The sequence below is a fragment of the Apostichopus japonicus genome, chromosome 17 (genome assembly GCF_037975245.1).
Source record: "Apostichopus japonicus isolate 1M-3 chromosome 17, ASM3797524v1, whole genome shotgun sequence".
Taxonomy (NCBI): domain Eukaryota; kingdom Metazoa; phylum Echinodermata; class Holothuroidea; order Aspidochirotida; family Stichopodidae; genus Apostichopus; species Apostichopus japonicus.
In genome coordinates, this window is record NC_092577.1 from 14850339 (window position 1) to 14868587 (window position 18249).

General features: G+C 39.5%; 3 protein-coding genes across 5 annotated transcripts in view; 1 reads left to right on the forward strand and 2 right to left on the reverse strand.

The window, feature by feature from the left end:
- Nucleotides 1–14222, reverse strand: part of LOC139984039 (protein smoothened-like) — a 50504-nt gene extending 36282 nt beyond the window's left edge. The window contains exons 1-3 of one of the 3 annotated variants that reach the window (XM_071997682.1): nucleotides 14105–14222; nucleotides 12332–12964; nucleotides 5708–5917 (exon numbers count right to left, since the gene is read on the reverse strand). In XM_071997682.1, coding sequence (XP_071853783.1) covers nucleotides 5708–5917; nucleotides 12332–12820 — 699 coding nt within the window. In that variant the 5' untranslated portion in view covers nucleotides 12821–12964; nucleotides 14105–14222. Of the gene's footprint in view, nucleotides 1–5707; nucleotides 5918–12331; nucleotides 12965–14022 lie in introns of all 3 variants that reach the window. The other 2 variants (XM_071997683.1, XM_071997685.1) reach the window with 2 other exon arrangements.
- On the forward strand, nucleotides 6092–8541 carry LOC139984041 (putative nuclease HARBI1). Its single transcript, XM_071997691.1, has 2 exons — nucleotides 6092–7189; nucleotides 7444–8541. Exons 1-2 carry the CDS (start codon nucleotides 6414–6416, stop codon nucleotides 7727–7729), a joined length of 1062 nt encoding a protein of 353 aa, XP_071853792.1. The 5' UTR covers nucleotides 6092–6413; the 3' UTR covers nucleotides 7730–8541.
- LOC139984045 (uncharacterized) lies at nucleotides 8555–11696 on the reverse strand. Its single transcript, XM_071997696.1, has 5 exons — nucleotides 11444–11696; nucleotides 10080–10205; nucleotides 9251–9404; nucleotides 9017–9153; nucleotides 8555–8791 (listed from the first exon to the last, which is right to left on the reverse strand). The coding sequence occupies exons 1-5, from the start codon at nucleotides 11444–11446 to the stop codon at nucleotides 8561–8563; spliced, it is 651 nt and encodes a 216-aa protein (XP_071853797.1). The 5' UTR covers nucleotides 11447–11696; the 3' UTR covers nucleotides 8555–8560.
- Nucleotides 14223–18249: the final 4027 nt, after the last annotated feature.

Consider the following 18249-nt stretch of genomic DNA (forward strand, 5'->3'; position numbering starts at 1 on the left):
GCTAGACGAATGCAAATATACAACTGTTTGTCTACACAAAATGATACAATTAAGTGTTTCCATAATTTGTTCTGAACACATTTTTAAAACAAATTTTAAAAGACATGAAAATTGCTAGAATGCAAAATCTGCTGGGACAAAATTTTTCCCTAAAATAAGTTGTCTTTACTGTCACTGCCTCTGCAAAGGAAAATAGACAGTGGTATTGCCTGAAGAACCACTTGTCAGTAAACTTGATGGTTCTCTGAAAACATGATAGTCTGTGTCACCATGACAACACTCTGAAGATAATATGTGAACTCAAAAGGGCTATTAGTAAGTATACTGTAGATATATAGCAAAGTATGGTACATCATATCAAAGGTCTGTGTCACCATGACAACACTCTGAAGGTAATAAGTGAACTCAAAGGGCTTTTAGTAGCAGACAACAAGTAGATATAAGCATATGATGAAAATCTTCTGATCCTGTATTAATTTCATGATCGTTTTAGTGCAAGGCAAAAAGATGCTTTATAAGATCTTATGGTGGCTGACCCATATACTGTATCTGAGCAAAAATGCTGGAACTTTTCCTACATCCTTAGGTCAAAAACCACATCGTTGATGACTCATAGCTTTTTGAATAATAAAGATATAAACCCTTTCACTTAGGTAGTCTAATCTCTTGCAAATACTAGTGCTGTCCCGATAATCATTTGCGATATCGGTACCAGACGATATTTGCAATATCGGCGACATATCGGTCTTGGTAAAATTTAGCCGCATTGGCAATAACGGCAAAATGATATTAAACCTTTTTTCCCACAACAAAGCCACTTCTTGTTTCTTGCGATGATTTATTAATCTGTTCTAATAAAATATGTTGATTAATAGCCAGTGGTCAATATGCCGATCCACTGGTCAAAGAAACAAGACGCAACTTCTAAAACATATTTACATATAACGATCTGTAAATAGACCGGTCAGGCCACTTAAGATTTGTACGTAAATAGCAGTGCTAAAATAAATTTCACCAATATGGCCGCTGTATAATACAACATAATTTAACCGGTTTTGCCCAGGTTGCAAATATTCTTGGCAAGAATTTAAGAAATTTTTGGCACAATCAGAGTTGTAAACATGGCATATGCAGACCTAGCAACAATGCACTGCTGTCAAACACAATGTAACAACTAACAAGTAACTTACGTGAAAACATTTGGAAAACTATATAACTACAGTAGCAGCCTATCACACTAACAAGCATGGTGCTTTTAAGGCTAGGCTGAGAGTAAAAGTTATAACATGTGGAAACCCCCTATTAAATCATTCCTAAAAAAATGTGTATATATCTCATTAAAAGCTGCAAAGAGTATCATGAATGCAGTTTGTCAAAACATCAATGACTGATGAAAAGGTTGTAATTTGAGATTCAAGTTGCATATCACAATTTGTTGCTGGTTGGTTTACAAAATATTTCAAACACAAAGCACTTGCTAATTATGGCTAGACTTAGTTGTTAGTATAGCCGGCTAATGGTAGGATATAATTTTTTACAAAAAATAAAAATTGAAGAAAATGTTTTTGTTATGATTGTGGTAAACACAAGGGGTAGTTCAAGTTTTTAGCCAGGATACGCTCATGTCTTTTCTACATGAAATCAGTTTTATTCTTCGCACGATGTCATCTTGAAACATTTTTTGCTAAGAAATTTGTGACTCAATTTTACGACAGTTTGTATAAGACTTGCAGCCTAAGTGTTGAACGTAGTTAGTCAAACAGAGTAACGAATCATACAAAAGAAGTAACAGGAAAGATAGGCTTGTGTTTTTCAAAAAAAAACAATGCTAGCACACAGTTTCATACATATCAACTTGGTGGGGATTTTTTGGTGGGGAATATGATCGTTCATTGAAAAGGAGGTAAAAGGACAAGTGTTATAGAATATGCACATATATTCTTTCTTACTAATTTACTTACGGCATTTCGCAAATGGGAGTTAGAAGTGGTTACTGTTTGTGAGTTGTGCAATCGCTAATAACTTACAATAGCCGATTATAAATACTGTTGTTACTTTATGTATTAATGAACGACTCGAAGTGGGATTTGACATTCATTCTGGCTGTTTCAAAATCTGGGTATCGTGCCGAGATCGGGATTGGAGTATGGGATATCGGCCAAAATCGATATTGGTCATATCAGCAGGACACTAGCTAATACTAGATACAGAGATCTGGCAACATCAGGGTGAAAGATGTCATCATGAGTATTTTGCTTCTTTTATGGGGGGGTGGCAGACTTCAATAATTTATCCCCACCGGAAACTAAAATATTAGAAGTTTTGATGATATGTTAACTACTGAGAACATTGAGAGCTAAGCCATGATTCCAAAAGTATCAGATCGTCTCAAAGATAAAATCAACCAAAATAGTATAAAAGGCTGTGTAGAGAAGAGCATCTGCCCTGATGATAATACTAGGTATGAGCCTGGGGTAAAAAAAATCACGGAATTTCGCAAAAATTGTGGTATAGGCTCCAGTTTGCGTATGCTATAGTGTGTTAGGAAAATAGTTTTTGTCCCCGAGGTAGAAAAGAAATCATTGATATTCCGCGAATTCGTGGAAAAAGCTCATGACTGTATTACAGACAATCTACTGTATGTATGTATGTCAATGCACTTCCTGGAGTAATGGAAGGTTTGGCCAGTCAAACTAGCTTACATTTATTTGACCATATCTCGAGATAGGGACAACGCACTAGTGCTGTGCCATTTACACGTTTAAACGTGTAAACGAACGAAACATCGTTTAAACGTTTAATAAAACCTTATGAACGTTTAAACGAAACTATGATATCAACTGAAAATTAAATTACTGGCAAAAATCGCGTATCCATTCCCGTGTTTATTTTGTCTACTACGCGAAATAACAACACAACTTACGATCAGTCGAATCATAAACCGCGAACGTAATCCTACTTTTGTTCCCCCCCCCCCTCCCCGATGTATCCGGCGATATGAATGGCTTAAACTTGAACGCTGTTATCCTTTTGTGAAAACTTCCTGATTCGCGGCACAAGTGTACTTTATATCAAGCCGACAGCGGCGGCGCAGATAATCCAGTCAATGCAAGTTCGATCGAAATGATTACAATCCCTGTCCATCACGTTGAACTCTCCAACCAGACAATACCGGGTCGAATACTCGACTTGGTAATAGTTGTTCAAATACATGATCAAAGGAAATGTATCGATTGGAGATCGTAAACTAGAACACCAATGGTGCAGAAGCTCATACCTTTCGAGCTTAAAAATGTAGGGCCCACAAAACCAATTTTGGGCCCATGAGGGATACCCCCCCCCCCCTCCATTAGCAGAATCCTGGCAACACCACTGGCTATAATTCCAATTTTCCCCTTTAAATCCTATTTTACCCACTCTCTCAAACAATACCACTGACCTACTGTACCCTGTTAAACCTTCTCCCCTCTACCTTAGCAGACATAACTTCACAAGCACTCCCTATATATAACTTCACAAGCTGCCTACATACCTCAGGCTCAAAGACTTCTAAGAATCGGCAAGTGCTGATTGGCTATAGGGCTCTCATGCTTACAGTTCAACAGTTAATAACAACTCCCAGTCCTGCTTTAATTCCACTAACAGCCTCTGCAGAGCTTAACCACAAATGTAAACAAACACTGCAGAAACTGGGAGACAAATTAAAGGAGCTTTGGCAAAAAGTGAAGGCTCAGATTTTTTTTAAACAATGGGGATTAATTGTAATTAATTAACTTTTGACCAAAAATTATTAGGCATCACCTTATTCATACACAATCCAACAATCATCAGTTCATCTTTGAATATGATCCATCAAAATCTTGAGGAGATTGAGATATTTGAAAATATTACACAGAATGACCCCCGATGACCCCCTAAATGACATTTGACCTCAATTTTCCGAACACCCCTCGTAACTCTCATCCCGAGGAACATTGTGACCAAGTTTCATTATAATTGGCCATACACTGTACGAACAGGAGCAATTTGAAAATATAGGGCCGTGGCCCGGGCCACAAAAGACCCCTAGTTGATCTTTGATCTCAAATTCATGAACACCCTGAAGGTAAAACTACCATAGTACTATCGTGACAAACCCTCAACATTGTACCATGGAATCTGTAGGAGAAGAAGCATTTTGCGTATTTCCACAAAATGGCCCATTACGGCCCACAGGTGACCTTTGACCCCAAATTTTGGACCATCTCTGATGGCCCTATACCCAATGGTCCTTGTGTCCAAGTTTCATGAAATTCCATCAAACACTGTGCGAGTGGGAGCGGTTTTACCAATTGTTGACGGATAGAGTGATAGAGTGATAGAATGATAGAGTGATAGAGTGATAGACGCCGCACTGTAACAATAGCTCACACCAGCATGCTGGTATGAGCTAAAAAAACTCTGAAAATCAGTAGAGAAATTACCAATTGTGTACGAAAAGTAAGTTGGTACACCTTTCAAATTTTACAAAAGATCCAGCAAAACACTTTCGAAAAATTCACGCGAAACTGGCAAATCGTGCTAAATGCAACTAATGTCATGTATACAAGGCTCTAGTACACCCATTTATAAATAAACCGTAAGACCACATCTGGTGTTAAGCGGGGGGGGGGGGGAGAAAGTATTTTCTAGAATTTCCAAAAATATGGAAAAAATAATGTCCTACTATAGTTAAGTGTATAGCAAATAGCCTAACCAACTCGTCTGTTACGGATCTCACGTAACTACAAAAACACAACCAATTGTATTTTGCGAACTTGACGTTTTCTACAAGAACATGGAAATAATGTTAAGCATTAGTTAATCATGCCGTGTGGCCTAAAACATATTTTATTACAAGGTTTACTTTCATAAAGATGACCATAGCTTGATATCTTGTGCTGCGTGTATTAACTGTGCCTCGTGTATCATGGGGAATACTCCATGAAACGTTTCTTGGAAACGTGCCAAAATGTTAACAAGCAGGTGTTAGACAGGGGATGAGCGCGCAGTTTGTACCTGGGAAAATTCTGAGCACATATACAGTATCCTACCGTAGTATTTAAGTTAGGTTAAACCGTACTGCAGTTGTAAACTGATGTACATTTAGTGCGCGCTATTCATTGTTAGGCATTCTAGAACGGGGCTTTGCCGAACGTTTTTTGTTTCATAATATCGGAGGTTCTGTAAGTTAAACTTTTTAAAGATTGTAAAACAGATTGAATCTCTTTTCATTTTATAACATAATACAGCTACTCTAACTTGTCATTTAAAATTTTTCATCAGCTTCGTGACAATTTAAATTCAAAAAGTTGTCAGTATTTTGCATCCTCATCTGCGAATTTTTTTATCGCCAGACACGCAAAAAATTCCTTTTCCTTTTCCAGGGTCTTCGCCCCACCAGGGCCCTGGGACGGTCCCCTGGACCCCACGCCTTTATGCTCGGCGTTTTCTCGCGATTTTCGCGAACGTTTAAACGAACGAAAAATCGGCCGTTTAAAAGTTTAGGTCTTTAAACGAAAACTCACAGCCCTACAACGCACTGAAGCCTAGACTACTTCCTCTTTTCTTCTACGTAAGTTTTACAGTGTCCGACTGTCCCTCACCAGCATACCCCTCATACGAGCAACTGCACCGATTCTCGGTGATCACTGGTACAAACCGTACAAGATTCATCGATGGAACTTACCAAAGTAAAAAATGTCAGGACGAGGCAAAGGCTGGCAAGAACTGCAACGAACGTGTGCATCTTGCTGTGTTCACCTTCGCTGAAGTAAACATTCTGACATTGGACACCGCAGCCCTCTACGTGCTCATACCAACTGGCCTCGTTATCCGTCGTAACCAACGGATACTCGCATTCTCCCGTGCTGTTGAGAGTGACTTCCTGGAATGTATTCTGTCGAAGAAAACGAGTATTGAATGTAAATTGCGAACTGTATGTCCTGTTGGTTTTGTGCTGATGTAAAATAATTGGCACAATTATGTTCCATTCAGATTGCATATTGATGACATTGAAATCTGATATTAATTTTGGAGAGTCAAACATTTGTGGTGATTATGTGTATACTGTACGTATAATGTATTGACCTTTTCTAATATCAGGGCCCCGTTCCACAAAGACTTACGCTTGATCTTAAGTTTGATCGATCGTGCGTAAGTCAGCCGATCGAGCGTAAGTTTGATATCAAACTTATCTCCGTTCCACAAAGAAACTTACGCTTGATATCAAGCTTAAGTTTGATCCGATCATGCGTAACTTTAAGTAGTGATCCAGATCAATCGTAAGTATGATACGTTGCTATGGTAAACACTTGTTTTAAATTTGTTATGTTTTTACTGTACACAGTACATGTAGAAGTAATACAATGTGAATTTCATGTACTTTTGCACAAATGGCGTTATTTGTGTATCGGCAAGCTGGTCAACAACGCAATTATCGTCGGATTCTACAAAGAGAGAGAATTTTTAGAGACAGAAGGCAGCCTTTTGAACTTTACAATGATGTTGACATGTACCAAAGATATAGGTTTACTAGGCTAGGCTGTATGACTATAATTAATAGATTAAGGGCCCAGTTAGAACATCCCACCAACAGAAGTAGGGCGCTGTCAGCCAGTTTGCAGGTTTTCATTGCTCTAAGATTTTATGCATCAGGATCGAAAAGTGCCTTAGCAGAGTGTGCCTCTTTACACGGATGCAGCAAGTCATCTGCCTCACGGGCATTGAGGAGGGTTACAAAAGCATTGGTTCAAATCCGGAATGATGAAATTAAGTTCCCAATCACTCCAGCCTCTGTGACCAATGCTCAGAGGGAATTTTTTTTGGTAGCAGGATTTCCGCAGGTTGTGGGTGCAGTAGATGGGACATTGATTGGAATTCACGGTTGTAACTATGGGCCGGATGAGTATGTATTTGTTAGCCGTAAAGGTAGACATGCAATCAATGTACAGCTAATTTGTAGTGCAAAATACAAAATCATCAATGTTGTAGCACGATGGCCAGGCAGTACCCATGACAGTAGGATATTGAGTGAAAGCCTTGTTGGGAGACAGTTTGAGGACCACCAACTTCAAGGGATACTTCTCGGGGACTCTGGTTATCCTCTACAGCCATGGTTGATGACGCCTATTCAGAACCCAACCACACTCGAAGAGACCTCATTCAATAAGTAAGTAAGCTTGTACAAACCAATACATATCGAGGTATGGTATCGTATCATTTCAGCTCATTGGACTATCTAAATTTATACATCACTTTAGATTTGTACAAAAAGCACACACACAAAATCACAAACTCAATATAGTATCAGTTATGACTGTATATTGTAGTTCACCATACGGACAAAACTAGACATAAATTACTTAATAGTGAACAAAGAAATAAACAGCTGTCTTCAAGTTTATAATTATTCTTTAATTGCAGTGCTCAGACAAGGACACGAGCCAAGATTGAGCAAGTCAACGGCCAGCTCAAGAACAAATTTCGATGTCTGCTTGGCGATGGCATGCAAATAGAACCTCAAAGAGCTTGTGATATTATCGTTGCCTGCTGTATCCTCTTTAACATCAGCAAGGACTTGAAAGAGCCACACTTAGACCCCCAGCGTGACCAACAGGTTCAACCAGACCCAGATGAAGCTGGTGCAGCACCTGATAATGTCCATGGGGCAGCTGTCCGGGCAGATATAATTACTAATTTTTTCACCTAAATGATGGTCTTATACCTTCTTCTAACCCTTCCCCTATCCTTTTTTACCCTTGAAAGAGGCAAATTAGTTTTGGCTATACATAGTGTCAGCAAAGAATATGAATGTCATGTCAAACAAACATTTTGCATTTATCAAATACCACTTGCAGTTTTGACATTCTAACATAACAGCTTAAAATCGTATTTTGAATTTAATTTATGTTGACCATCAATTTAGTTTCAGTAGTACACCCAATAGAAATTTAATATCTAAGGCAGATAGTATATAAGCTAAAAATTAGTATCTAAAGTTGACCTACAGTGCTGTTACATAATGGACGGTTCAGAAATGACATTCAACTCAAAGATGGTTGGAAAGGCATTATACAATTCTTGATCATTAATATTATCTACAACTCCCACTCAGATGGTTTGCCTATTAAAATAATAGTTCCTTAGCTTTCTTCACTTGTATATGCAATAAAGCTACTTAGTAAATAAATATATTCCACGTAGAAGAGTACACTATAGTGTAGGCTGTGTAATTATAACAGTGAGACAGTATAACTGGCTTCTTTGGCCTGGAATGAACCTCTTCAGAAATCTTGACCAGTTTAGTTTACTTGATGACATTGTTTATAACAGGAGGATCACTAATTAATGTGACCCAATTTTCTAAAGCCATGGGCAGCTGGCATGAATGAAAGGTCTTGACAACCAGGAGTTTACTAAAGATTGCGACACAATTTTTTAACAGTAATACATAGCACCATTATACTATTAATTATACCTAATTAGACACAAAATAACAGTGAGGAAGGGGTGGGGGAGGGGGTCAAGTATGTATTTAAAGTTACTTTTCAGGACCAAGGGCTGCTGAGATGATTTGAAGTGCCGAAAGAATGCCTTTTTGCACTTCCAAATTCTGTCTGGCTAGCTCAAGCTTTTCCCTCTCAATTTTGATTATTTCCTCTTGTAATGAGGTCTGTATCACTTGGTTATCATAATTTGGGGACAACTGGGGAAGAGGGACAACTGTTGGGGAAAGGGTTGACTGCCTGATTGGTGATGGTGCAGGTGAATCCTGTGAATAGAACAAATGAAAACAATTAATCAATTACAAAATATTCATCAAGGGTACCAAAAACATATTATGTATCATATTAAGTTGGAGTGCTGTAGTTTTCTAGGCTTTCACAATTTGACTTCTGGTGATCACAGATGACCTTTAAAGTTCACCAAAAGCTATAGGCTTCTTGTACTCAAATTTAAATTGGGTATTTTAACATGAATATCATATAAATTGTACCTGTGATGACTCGCTCATAGCAGTCAAAGGGTCTGTCTCTGATGTCCCCAGAGCATTGACACCATCTCTGGCCTGGGGGGCCATTGCCTCTAACACGGCCTCGTAAACAGGGCTGTAGTCAGCTGCTGGCCCTCCACCTAAAATAAAATGATATGAACAATGTTTATCAATTTCCATTTCATTATATGTCAAGAAATCCGTGATGGATGTGATGTGCCAATAATTGCTATTTACCTGTTGCATGTTTTGCTCTTTGATATTTTTTGGCCAGAATCTTGAGATCTGACCATTTTTTCTTTAGCTCAGAGGCACTTCTCTCTGAGGCTCCTCCTGCAACCCTGATGGAATGTGCAGCCTTCTCCCAGTAGCTTTTTTTTCTGTCTTCTACCTGTTGGATATGCATGGAGGTTAAAACACAATTCAGAAAGCCCAACAATATGTCCTTCAGCTACATAAAAGAATTAAAAATCTAAATTTTTATATTGCTTCTGGCATTCATTACAAATTAATTACTATGTTAGTTACAATATCACATAAATTATATATTGCTTTATTTTCCTTTAATATTTTCCTATATATATATTGCTATATTTTCCTAACAGATTTAATTTAAACACATGATTTAATGTTCAATACTTATATTTTCTGAATAAATCTTATATCCATTTTGTGCTATGTCAGGATTCTACTTCTCTTTATCTGTTTACATTATGACAGAGCATTAGGTGATATTACAGGCTATGTTTTCAACTTCAAATAGTGTCATTACGCACACACACACACACACGGTACAATTTACATTCCAAACAGATATGCAGTACACAACATATTCTCAAGTCCCACAATTCTGCTGAGTGCATATTTTTGCCGCAAAATGAAAGCATGCATGTGTCTTAAATAGGAAAATCATTCTATGTCATTTACTCCGACAACATCACACCTTTGATTAATACTCTGTCAATACTAAATGCAAAATGTACTGATTGTATTCAATTTGAAAAAAAAAGAAACAAAGCTTCAAATTGCAAAGTGTGATGTGCAATTAGGCTTTTAAAAGTCTTACCTTCTGTGAGCAATGTCCAGCTCGACCAAACAATTTTTCCCGATTTTCTTTGACAAACTGGCAAAGAATGATGATTTCATGCTGGGAAAAATTCTTCTTCCTGCATCTTTTTTCTTTTGGGTTAGACTAGGAAAAAATGAAAAAAATTGTTACTGTGAAAATTGTCAAGTTATCATTAACTACTCAAGAACACTGTGCTCAAAACTTAATGAGCCAGCCTTGGTAATACCAGGATAAACCCCATGACCTCTATTTTGAGTTCCAACAGTCAAAGGCTATAGGCAAGCAGCACACACAGCTGCTCATCCCATTGAACAGCTTTAATTGTAATAACTTCTAAAGCCATGTCCCTTGAAATATGAGCACTTAAAACGTGTTTGTATTTTGTAGTAGAGTCCCAGCTCGACTTAGCTACTCTGGCCTTGGCTAAGTGGGCAGATAAAGTTGCTTGCATAGTGTGCACCTAGCAAGGAAGGTCTATAATAACAAAATTAATAATAACAAAACACTGCAGGTAAACGGGGTTTAAACCCCGTTTACCTGCAGTGTTGCCTTTCAAAATGTCGACTTCCGATTTAACAATGCTTTAGGCCTAGACTGAAACAATCCAAAATAAATATTTACATCACTAAGGATGTAAACTACCGGTCAGCTCAAGTTCAGCCAAAAGAAACATAGGGTATACAACTCAGACTTTAGTGTGGGTAGGTTAGGCCCTGTAGACCTAGGCTATTGCTGCTTTTATTTTTGTTTTGTGGACATTAAAAAAAAGTTAGGCTAGCTAGGTGACTTTCACTTTTGTTCAGAATTAAGCCTACAAGGGGTGCAAGTGCAATAACTATACCTCTCTTTTTAGTCTGGACTTCATACAGAGTTCCTTTGTACGAAATTGTGACAATTTATCAATATCAGTCAATGATCCCACTGGTAATCATTAGCCGGGTACCATTATAGGCCTAAGTATACTGTATAGTCTTGTAGTACTAAGCCTAAGTCGTCCGTGTAATAATACAGGCGTATACTTATGTAGTTTATCCTTTATACAGTAGTCATTTGCTCATATAAATTTGTGTTACTGCTAGGCCTAAACTTTAGAAAAGACGTAGGCAGGCCTAACGTTGTCCCGGGTATTCCTCTAGGCTCTAGTACATAGCCTACATATAACACTGACTGCCTGTATTAAACTAATTTAACGTACGCAAAGACTACCGAGTTGGCAGATAAAATGCGGTCAACGGACGATCTTTCAATGTTTTTGAGTCGTAACACACAACGAACCAATGCAATCAAATATGGCAAAGGTTATTCTTGTAAAGATTGTGGTTAAATGTTTATTCTGACACATTTATCTGATATTTACTCACCATTTTGATGACATATAATGCGCCGACAGGTTGTTCGCAGTGTCAAAACTTCGGAGACGCAAGTGATTTGAGGTCACGAAAGGTCAAAGTAGCCTCGTCCACTGACCAAATATTAATTAGAATCATGCGTAGCGTAAGTTTGATTTTGTGGAACGCTACTTAACGATCGAACTTACGCTACGATCAATCGCATGAGAATCGAACTTAAGTTTGATCTTAAGATCAAGCGTAAGTTAGTCTTTGTGGAACGGGGCCCAGGTATAACTAAAGCACTAGGTGGACTCTATACAGTGGCACACACAAACAGGCATACAGAGTACAAATTTCTTAGTTATGTATGTGGCCATGCCACCCCCTCCTTCCCACTCCCCCACAGCAATAGTGGGGAAGGTGGGCACAGAGACCATGCTCCCACCAATAATTTTTCTCAGCAATGATTATTTTCTACATCAGCCTTATGCCAACACGGGCAGCAATTTCAGCAAACTTGAATATTGGTCTGACAACTGACCCCCATAATAATCTCAAAGCTGTGCTGGGCTCCATTACAAGTGTTCATATCACAGCATGATAGTTAAACTAGTCTTGTCACAAACAAGATACACAGAGATCTTGGCAACTCTAGCTTGACAATTTGTGTTGGCAGAAAGAGGGGGTAGTTTGACCGGAGGTGACCGGTCAACAGGAGAGGTCAGTGTCAAAGGTTACCAGGTCACTCTAGACACCGTAGCACCAGGGTGCAGTTGTGAGGAGACAGGTGAATTAGTAGCAAAGTAAACAACAAACTTTCATTTCTCTGATGTCACAGTAAGTTAACCGTAAACAACGGTCCATTTGACTTTAAGAAACACAATGTCCCACTATTTCTTTAACTTATTTGAAACTTACATGGTCTGAACAGCCATTTCCATATATGTCATCGTTCGAGCAGTTAAGAAAGGCCGGCCAGCCCTGTCTGATCTCAACTATTTCACAAGGACCTCGAGTTTCCTCGCACATGTCTCTGCCGGGTAATTCCACAGATCCGTTCACACAGTTGGGGGTGTAGAGGGCACAAAGGAGTGGCAGTATCTTCTCCCAGCAGGTCGGCACCTGGCGTAGACCGCTCCACTGCCGAAGCTTGTGAAGGACATCACTCGTGGTCCAATTCTCAGACTCCTGGACGAGAACGAACGTCGTAAACGGATGGTCGATGCTGGTAGAGCCGCAGCTCAGGTTATCCTCCACCGGTACACAGGTAGCCGTCTTTCGGCAGTGGTGAGGAATGGAAGTCGAATTGGAGGCAGTTGAGGTATCGACCGAGGCCACGAGAAGGACAAACAAGATGGAGATGAAACAAACAGCAGTCACGTTGCCTGCAATGCGGTGGTGTCCCATCGTCACCTGGCTACTGTCTCCGGAGTAAAACTGGCTCAAAACTTACAACTTAGATTAATGAAGCCAATAAGGAGACCTTCACCATTTCATGTAGTTTGTCATTCTTAGCACTTGCTGAAGAACTGGGTCAATGGCTTAATTAATCTGCAATATTCAGGAGAAAAGGAAAACAAACAAAGTAATGTACGTTGATTACTTGAGGGATGGAGGGTTAAACATGGGGGGAATTTAGATGAGGGATGGAGGGATGTACATGAGGGATGGAGGGGATATACTGTATGAGAGATGGAGGGATATATTAACATTTGATGGCTTTTCTGACTTTTGCAAATTAACATACGAATGGAACCAGAAGGCAATTTTTTCATTCATGATCAAATATTGTGTTTTGACAATATAAGCCAAAACTAGTTTCTAAAACATTTATTTTCAAGTTTGATCCCATAATTCCTATCATTTACCTATGTGAAACGTTTCGCTGCAACAATTCTAAATTCTATGCATGCACCTGCACTAAGACTACTCAAGATTACTATTCAATTCGAGCATGTGCCATGTTAGTATGCATGACACTTTCGACATATTGGAACTTATGGCGACCCTCTCCCATTCTCCCAGGTGTGACTTCCTTGATTGGAACAAACACACTGTAATTTGTAGTCTAGCCTAGGCCTGTTTCTTTTTTATTTAAAGCAGTTAAATATCTGATACAAATTCTTGCAGCAAACCATAAATCAGTTCACAGACAAAACAAAGTTTTTCGTTGTCGTACTTTTCAGGAACTGACGCTCAGGGTAGGTCTATAAGTGGGCTAGCCTGTAGCCTACTTACATTACAAGTTACATTTACATGTAACATGTTTCTTCCTTAACAAATTTGATTTTTTTTTTTTCTTCTTTTTCAATTTCAGATTTGAATTATTCTTTGTCATGTGGCAAACCCACATCACACTCATTGCATTATTAAGTTAGTTGCATGTGTACATGTCCCGTATTACTACAGCTGAAACAGTCCAACTTATTGACTTCCACAACAATGTCAATTTGAGTACCGTAGGCCCATTCCCTGACCTAGGCCTAACTTATGACTAACGTTATGTGAGCCCTGTGTAAATACTGTATGTATGCTAACCAATATTAGCCTATTGGTTTTTACACAGACGATGTCCCCATCTCACGCATAAAAAACTTAACTTTCATTACCCCTATATGAACACTCCCTTTCATGTAGTGACTAACTCACACCACCGAATATGTTGAAAGTGTACGCGTTTGTTTATCAAACCTTAATTAACTGAAAGAAACTTGAAATAAGTTCCGGGATGTTCAGCCAGTTTCTCGGTCCGACGTCTTGAGAGTTGCATTGTGTGTGCCTTGTCCATATATACCAACACAAGTACTTACAAATTTATACAACTTCACAAACAACTTTTCCCAGGAGCAACATTTACAAGGATTGGTTACATGAGCAACTTACGCAAAGCCTCTTGGATTGCCATTTAGTTGAGCGTGAAGTGTACCGTTGAAACAAACATACTTTGTTATATCCACGCATAACCGGCAAAAATTACGTTTTTCTGTAAAATAATAAGATAAAACTTATAATGATTTAGCTTAGTTGAACTCAAAACACGATTAATAGTTTTTTTTTGTCTAAAATGTACGTTGAGTTGATTTCGTTTGTGTTACTAACTTAGACGTTACAAGAAATCTGAACTTCGGGTCCTACTGTACGCGTACTTACTTCATCCACAGAATATCAAACCGCAAACCAAAAGGAGCGGTTAGTCACGTGACCATGGCATTCTTCGTCGAGTTTTCTTGCTTGTGATAAATGTTGAGAGTTTCTCGAGTACGATTGGTGATTTTTGAGTGATTTAATAAGCACAAAGATAGGTGCGATTTAAATTGATTTCTTTCAATGGAAGTCGATTCCTTACCTTTCTTCCTTCCCATATATTTTTTAGCCAACTGAAAAGTAATGCTTTGAGTTTGGCATGTGAAAACAAATATACAATTTCGTTTCAATGAACGTTCGTTACCCTTGTATCATTTGCTAAACACACATGTGGGCCCGTTCATGCAGGTTGATTTTTACATTTGGGCAGTGGCGTAGGAAGGTACTTTTGAGTGGGGGGGCTGAAGACTGATGGCCGGCCTGGGGGAGGGGTCTAAGGGGAGGGGGTATCCCCCTCCCCTTTGGAATTTTTTTGCATTTCCAGGTGGCCTCAGATGCAATTTGGTGCAATATAGCACACTTCAACACCCAATACATTTTGTAAATAATTTTGCATTTTCACCTGGCCTTATAGATGCAATTTGGTGCTCCAAATGAGATTTTTTTCTCATTTGGAAATGAAAAAGGGGTTTTCTGACTCGCGGAGCGGGGGGGGGGGCGGAATGATACTTCCGCCCCCCATATTTTTCACTGGGGGCTGGCGCCCCCCCCCCCCCCAGCCCCCCGGTTCCTACGCCCTTGCATTTGGGGATAAGTTGGTACAGTATAAAACTTATAATAATTGCTTTGCATCAATTTATGTAATAAGGATGCCCTCATGATTACAGCATATTGTAATGAAAAGCAAGTTTGATATAGTATAGTTTATAGTGAATTCCAAGCCGATTAGAAAGTTAACAATAGCATATTTCAAAGCCAGTGGTGTAAACCGCATCCCTATCACAGTGGCGGATCCAGGATTTCGCCGAAGGGGGGGGGGCCCAGATGGGAAATGCCTAATCGTCGTCCTTGGGGAGTGGTTTAAGGGGAGTGGGTGCCCCCTCCCCTTTGGAAAATTTCACAAAATATGGAGGTCCTCGGTGCAATCTGGTGCTACTTTTCGTGAAAGTTTGGAGTAAAATTTATTTCCAATAAATCATGTATTCATGGTTTTCCGGGCATATATTTGCAATTTCGAGCAATGAGCTGGGATTTACGTCTTTGGGGAGTAGGTGGTGATGCATACTACTTTTTACCAGGCTACTCCAGGCCATTTCATCTTGGATGCCCCATTCCAGATGGAGACTATTGATGCAGTCAGAGTGCCCCTCTCACCTTCACTTTATCAGAATGATGGTGTACTCTTTTTGCAAATTTATTTTACAAAAAATTACACGTGGGATATCATTAAGGTGCAATAATTTCATGTTCTTAAAAGTAGCCTCGTGAGGTCACGCAATATCCAGTCATGGACTCACTTATTACTGATATTCGTGCCTCACCAGTCAACAAAGACTTTTCCAGTCAAGGCCCATTACTCTCACAAAAGAAATCTCTCCGATAGACGGCGACCAAAACGCCACCTATCAACTCAAGGTCCAAAGAGACCCACCTAGACTCCCGGGGCTACTAAACCACTCGGAGGAGATTACTTGATTCTTGGAATCAAGTACTCCAAAGAGCAGGCAGGACACTCCGTAGTATCTGGAGAGAAGAGTTATCCCGCCAAGCTAAAAGGCAACGGGAGAGATTTCTAGAAAAGAAATATGTCCGATCACTGAAAGCTACTAAAAGCTCCGAAAAAAATCCGCACCACCAACAGGAAGCTACAGACTACAAGTAGTCACTCAAAAGCCCAATGTCTTCGAAAAGAAGCAGAAACACTGAAAAAGTTCGTAAAGAACCTATCAGACAGAAACATGTCCAATATAGAGTTTATTGCGCCGGGGAAAGGTCTGAAATTCCGAGCAATTCCAGAAAAACCTAAACGATGTAATCTTCTCAAGTCATTAAAAGACCTAAAAAGAAAAATGAGAATCCGCTTCATCTTTACACAAAAAAAGGAAAAGGGTTACAAAACGCATTTGAAAAAAAAAGCTTTTTTGAAACATTGGCACTTAATCTCGCAACACGCGGAATTATCCAAACTGTTTCCAAAAGAACCGATTCTAGCCTACAAAAAGGCCCAAAATCTCAAAGATTTACTTGTTAACTCAAGGTTTCGTACTAACGAAGAATCAGCTAACTCTCAAGGTTTACACGAAGCTTTTTTAGATGCTCTTATAGTTGCACCATGAGTCCATAAAAACTCGTGCACAGAAAATAGATGCATTTTGAGAACGAGATGCTCATGTCGAATATAAAATATTCAAAGGCCTACTACTGATGAAGCTCCTCCTATAAAAGTTGAGAGCAGAAACCGGTCTAGTTGGTCATAAGAACCTACGCTAGTCTTTCCTACTATTAAAAGTACACTCAATTCACCTAATAGGTGCAATTATGTTTCACCATGAGGAGCATGCTATAAGTTCATGTTCCTCGGGCCCTCCATTAAAAATACTTCAGTCTCTTGGCGCCTACGTTGCGTTAGATAGTGTAAAACCGCCTACACCCCCATTTCATTTTTGAAACTAATAATTTCATATACACACTGTGCGTGCTTCTGTGCAGCATGTAGCATGTATTGCTTTCGTCATATACTCACGTCTAGTTGCGAGTCGTTTCCCTCTCTGCTAGCTTCGTGCTTACCAGGGGCTGATGCAGGATTTGTGACAGGGGGAGGTCTGACTGGTCCAGCCGCGCCTGAACGTAAGACTATCTAAGCGGAGCGCCACCATTGGTTGGCGCGTAGCGTACCATAATTTTTTTGGCTTTACAAAGCCCCCAGATGGCCGGAAACGGCACTTCCCGAGTATTCTAAGCTGAATGTACCTAGCCTGAAAATATGGATCTCATGTCTGCAATTTCTCAATTGATGAAAAAAAAAACAATCTATGAAATATGGTAATACATATCAGATGAGTTGAGATGATACAAAAATCATAATGCCTTTAGCCCCCAATCCCCCTCCCGTTCCGTCACCACTGTTTGATGCAGGGCCGGATCCAGGATTCTGGAAGGGTGAGGGGTTTGTCCTCCAGTGATCCTAGGGTCTAAGGGGAGTGGGTTTTCCTCCATCCATTGTGAAATTCTTGGATATTTAAGTACAACAGGGAACCCCCTTCAATTTAGCCATGCAAAGCACCTACAAAAACTCACTCGAAATGTATCTGCATCAGTACGAGTTCCTATGCAGCCTACCGCTCTGCCACATCACCGCCCAAAAAAATTCGAACACAACCTCAATTTTGAAAATTTTCGGTCTGAAAATTGAGATTTTTAGGCATTTTTGGCACGTGTAGCACACGTGCACACTATAGTTCATTTGACGGAAAAGACACACCTGGCTGACTTGTAAGGATAACCGCCCTTCTGACGTCCTACATGTTTAAAATTGGCGTTTAATTTAATTATTTTTTTCTCTCTCTTTTTTTTTCTCTTTTTTTTTCTCATTTTTTTTTTCATTTTTTTTTGGCCAAGAGCAGGGGTGTCCGGACCCCCCTGGACCCCCCTGGATCCGCGCCTGCTTACTGGATCCGGACTGCCGCGAACGTACGTTTAAAGTGCATCGTGCTCAGTGCTTCCACACTCAAAATTTGTTTTTCCCGAAATGG

Coding starts and splice junctions, on each gene's coding strand:
- LOC139984041 (XM_071997691.1), top strand. CDS start 6,414: ATGGCGTTATTTGTGTATCGGCAAGCTGGTCAACAACGCAATTATCGT. Junction 7,190..7,443: donor GAAGAGACCTCATTCAATAA/GTAAGTAAGCTT, acceptor CTTTAATTGCAG/TGCTCAGACAAGGACACGAG.
- LOC139984045 (XM_071997696.1), bottom strand. Junction 9,405..10,079: donor CTGGACATTGCTCACAGAAG/GTAAGACTTTTA, acceptor CATATCCAACAG/GTAGAAGACAGAAAAAAAAG. Junction 8,792..9,016: donor CTATGAGCGAGTCATCACAG/GTACAATTTATA, acceptor TTCTATTCACAG/GATTCACCTGCACCATCACC.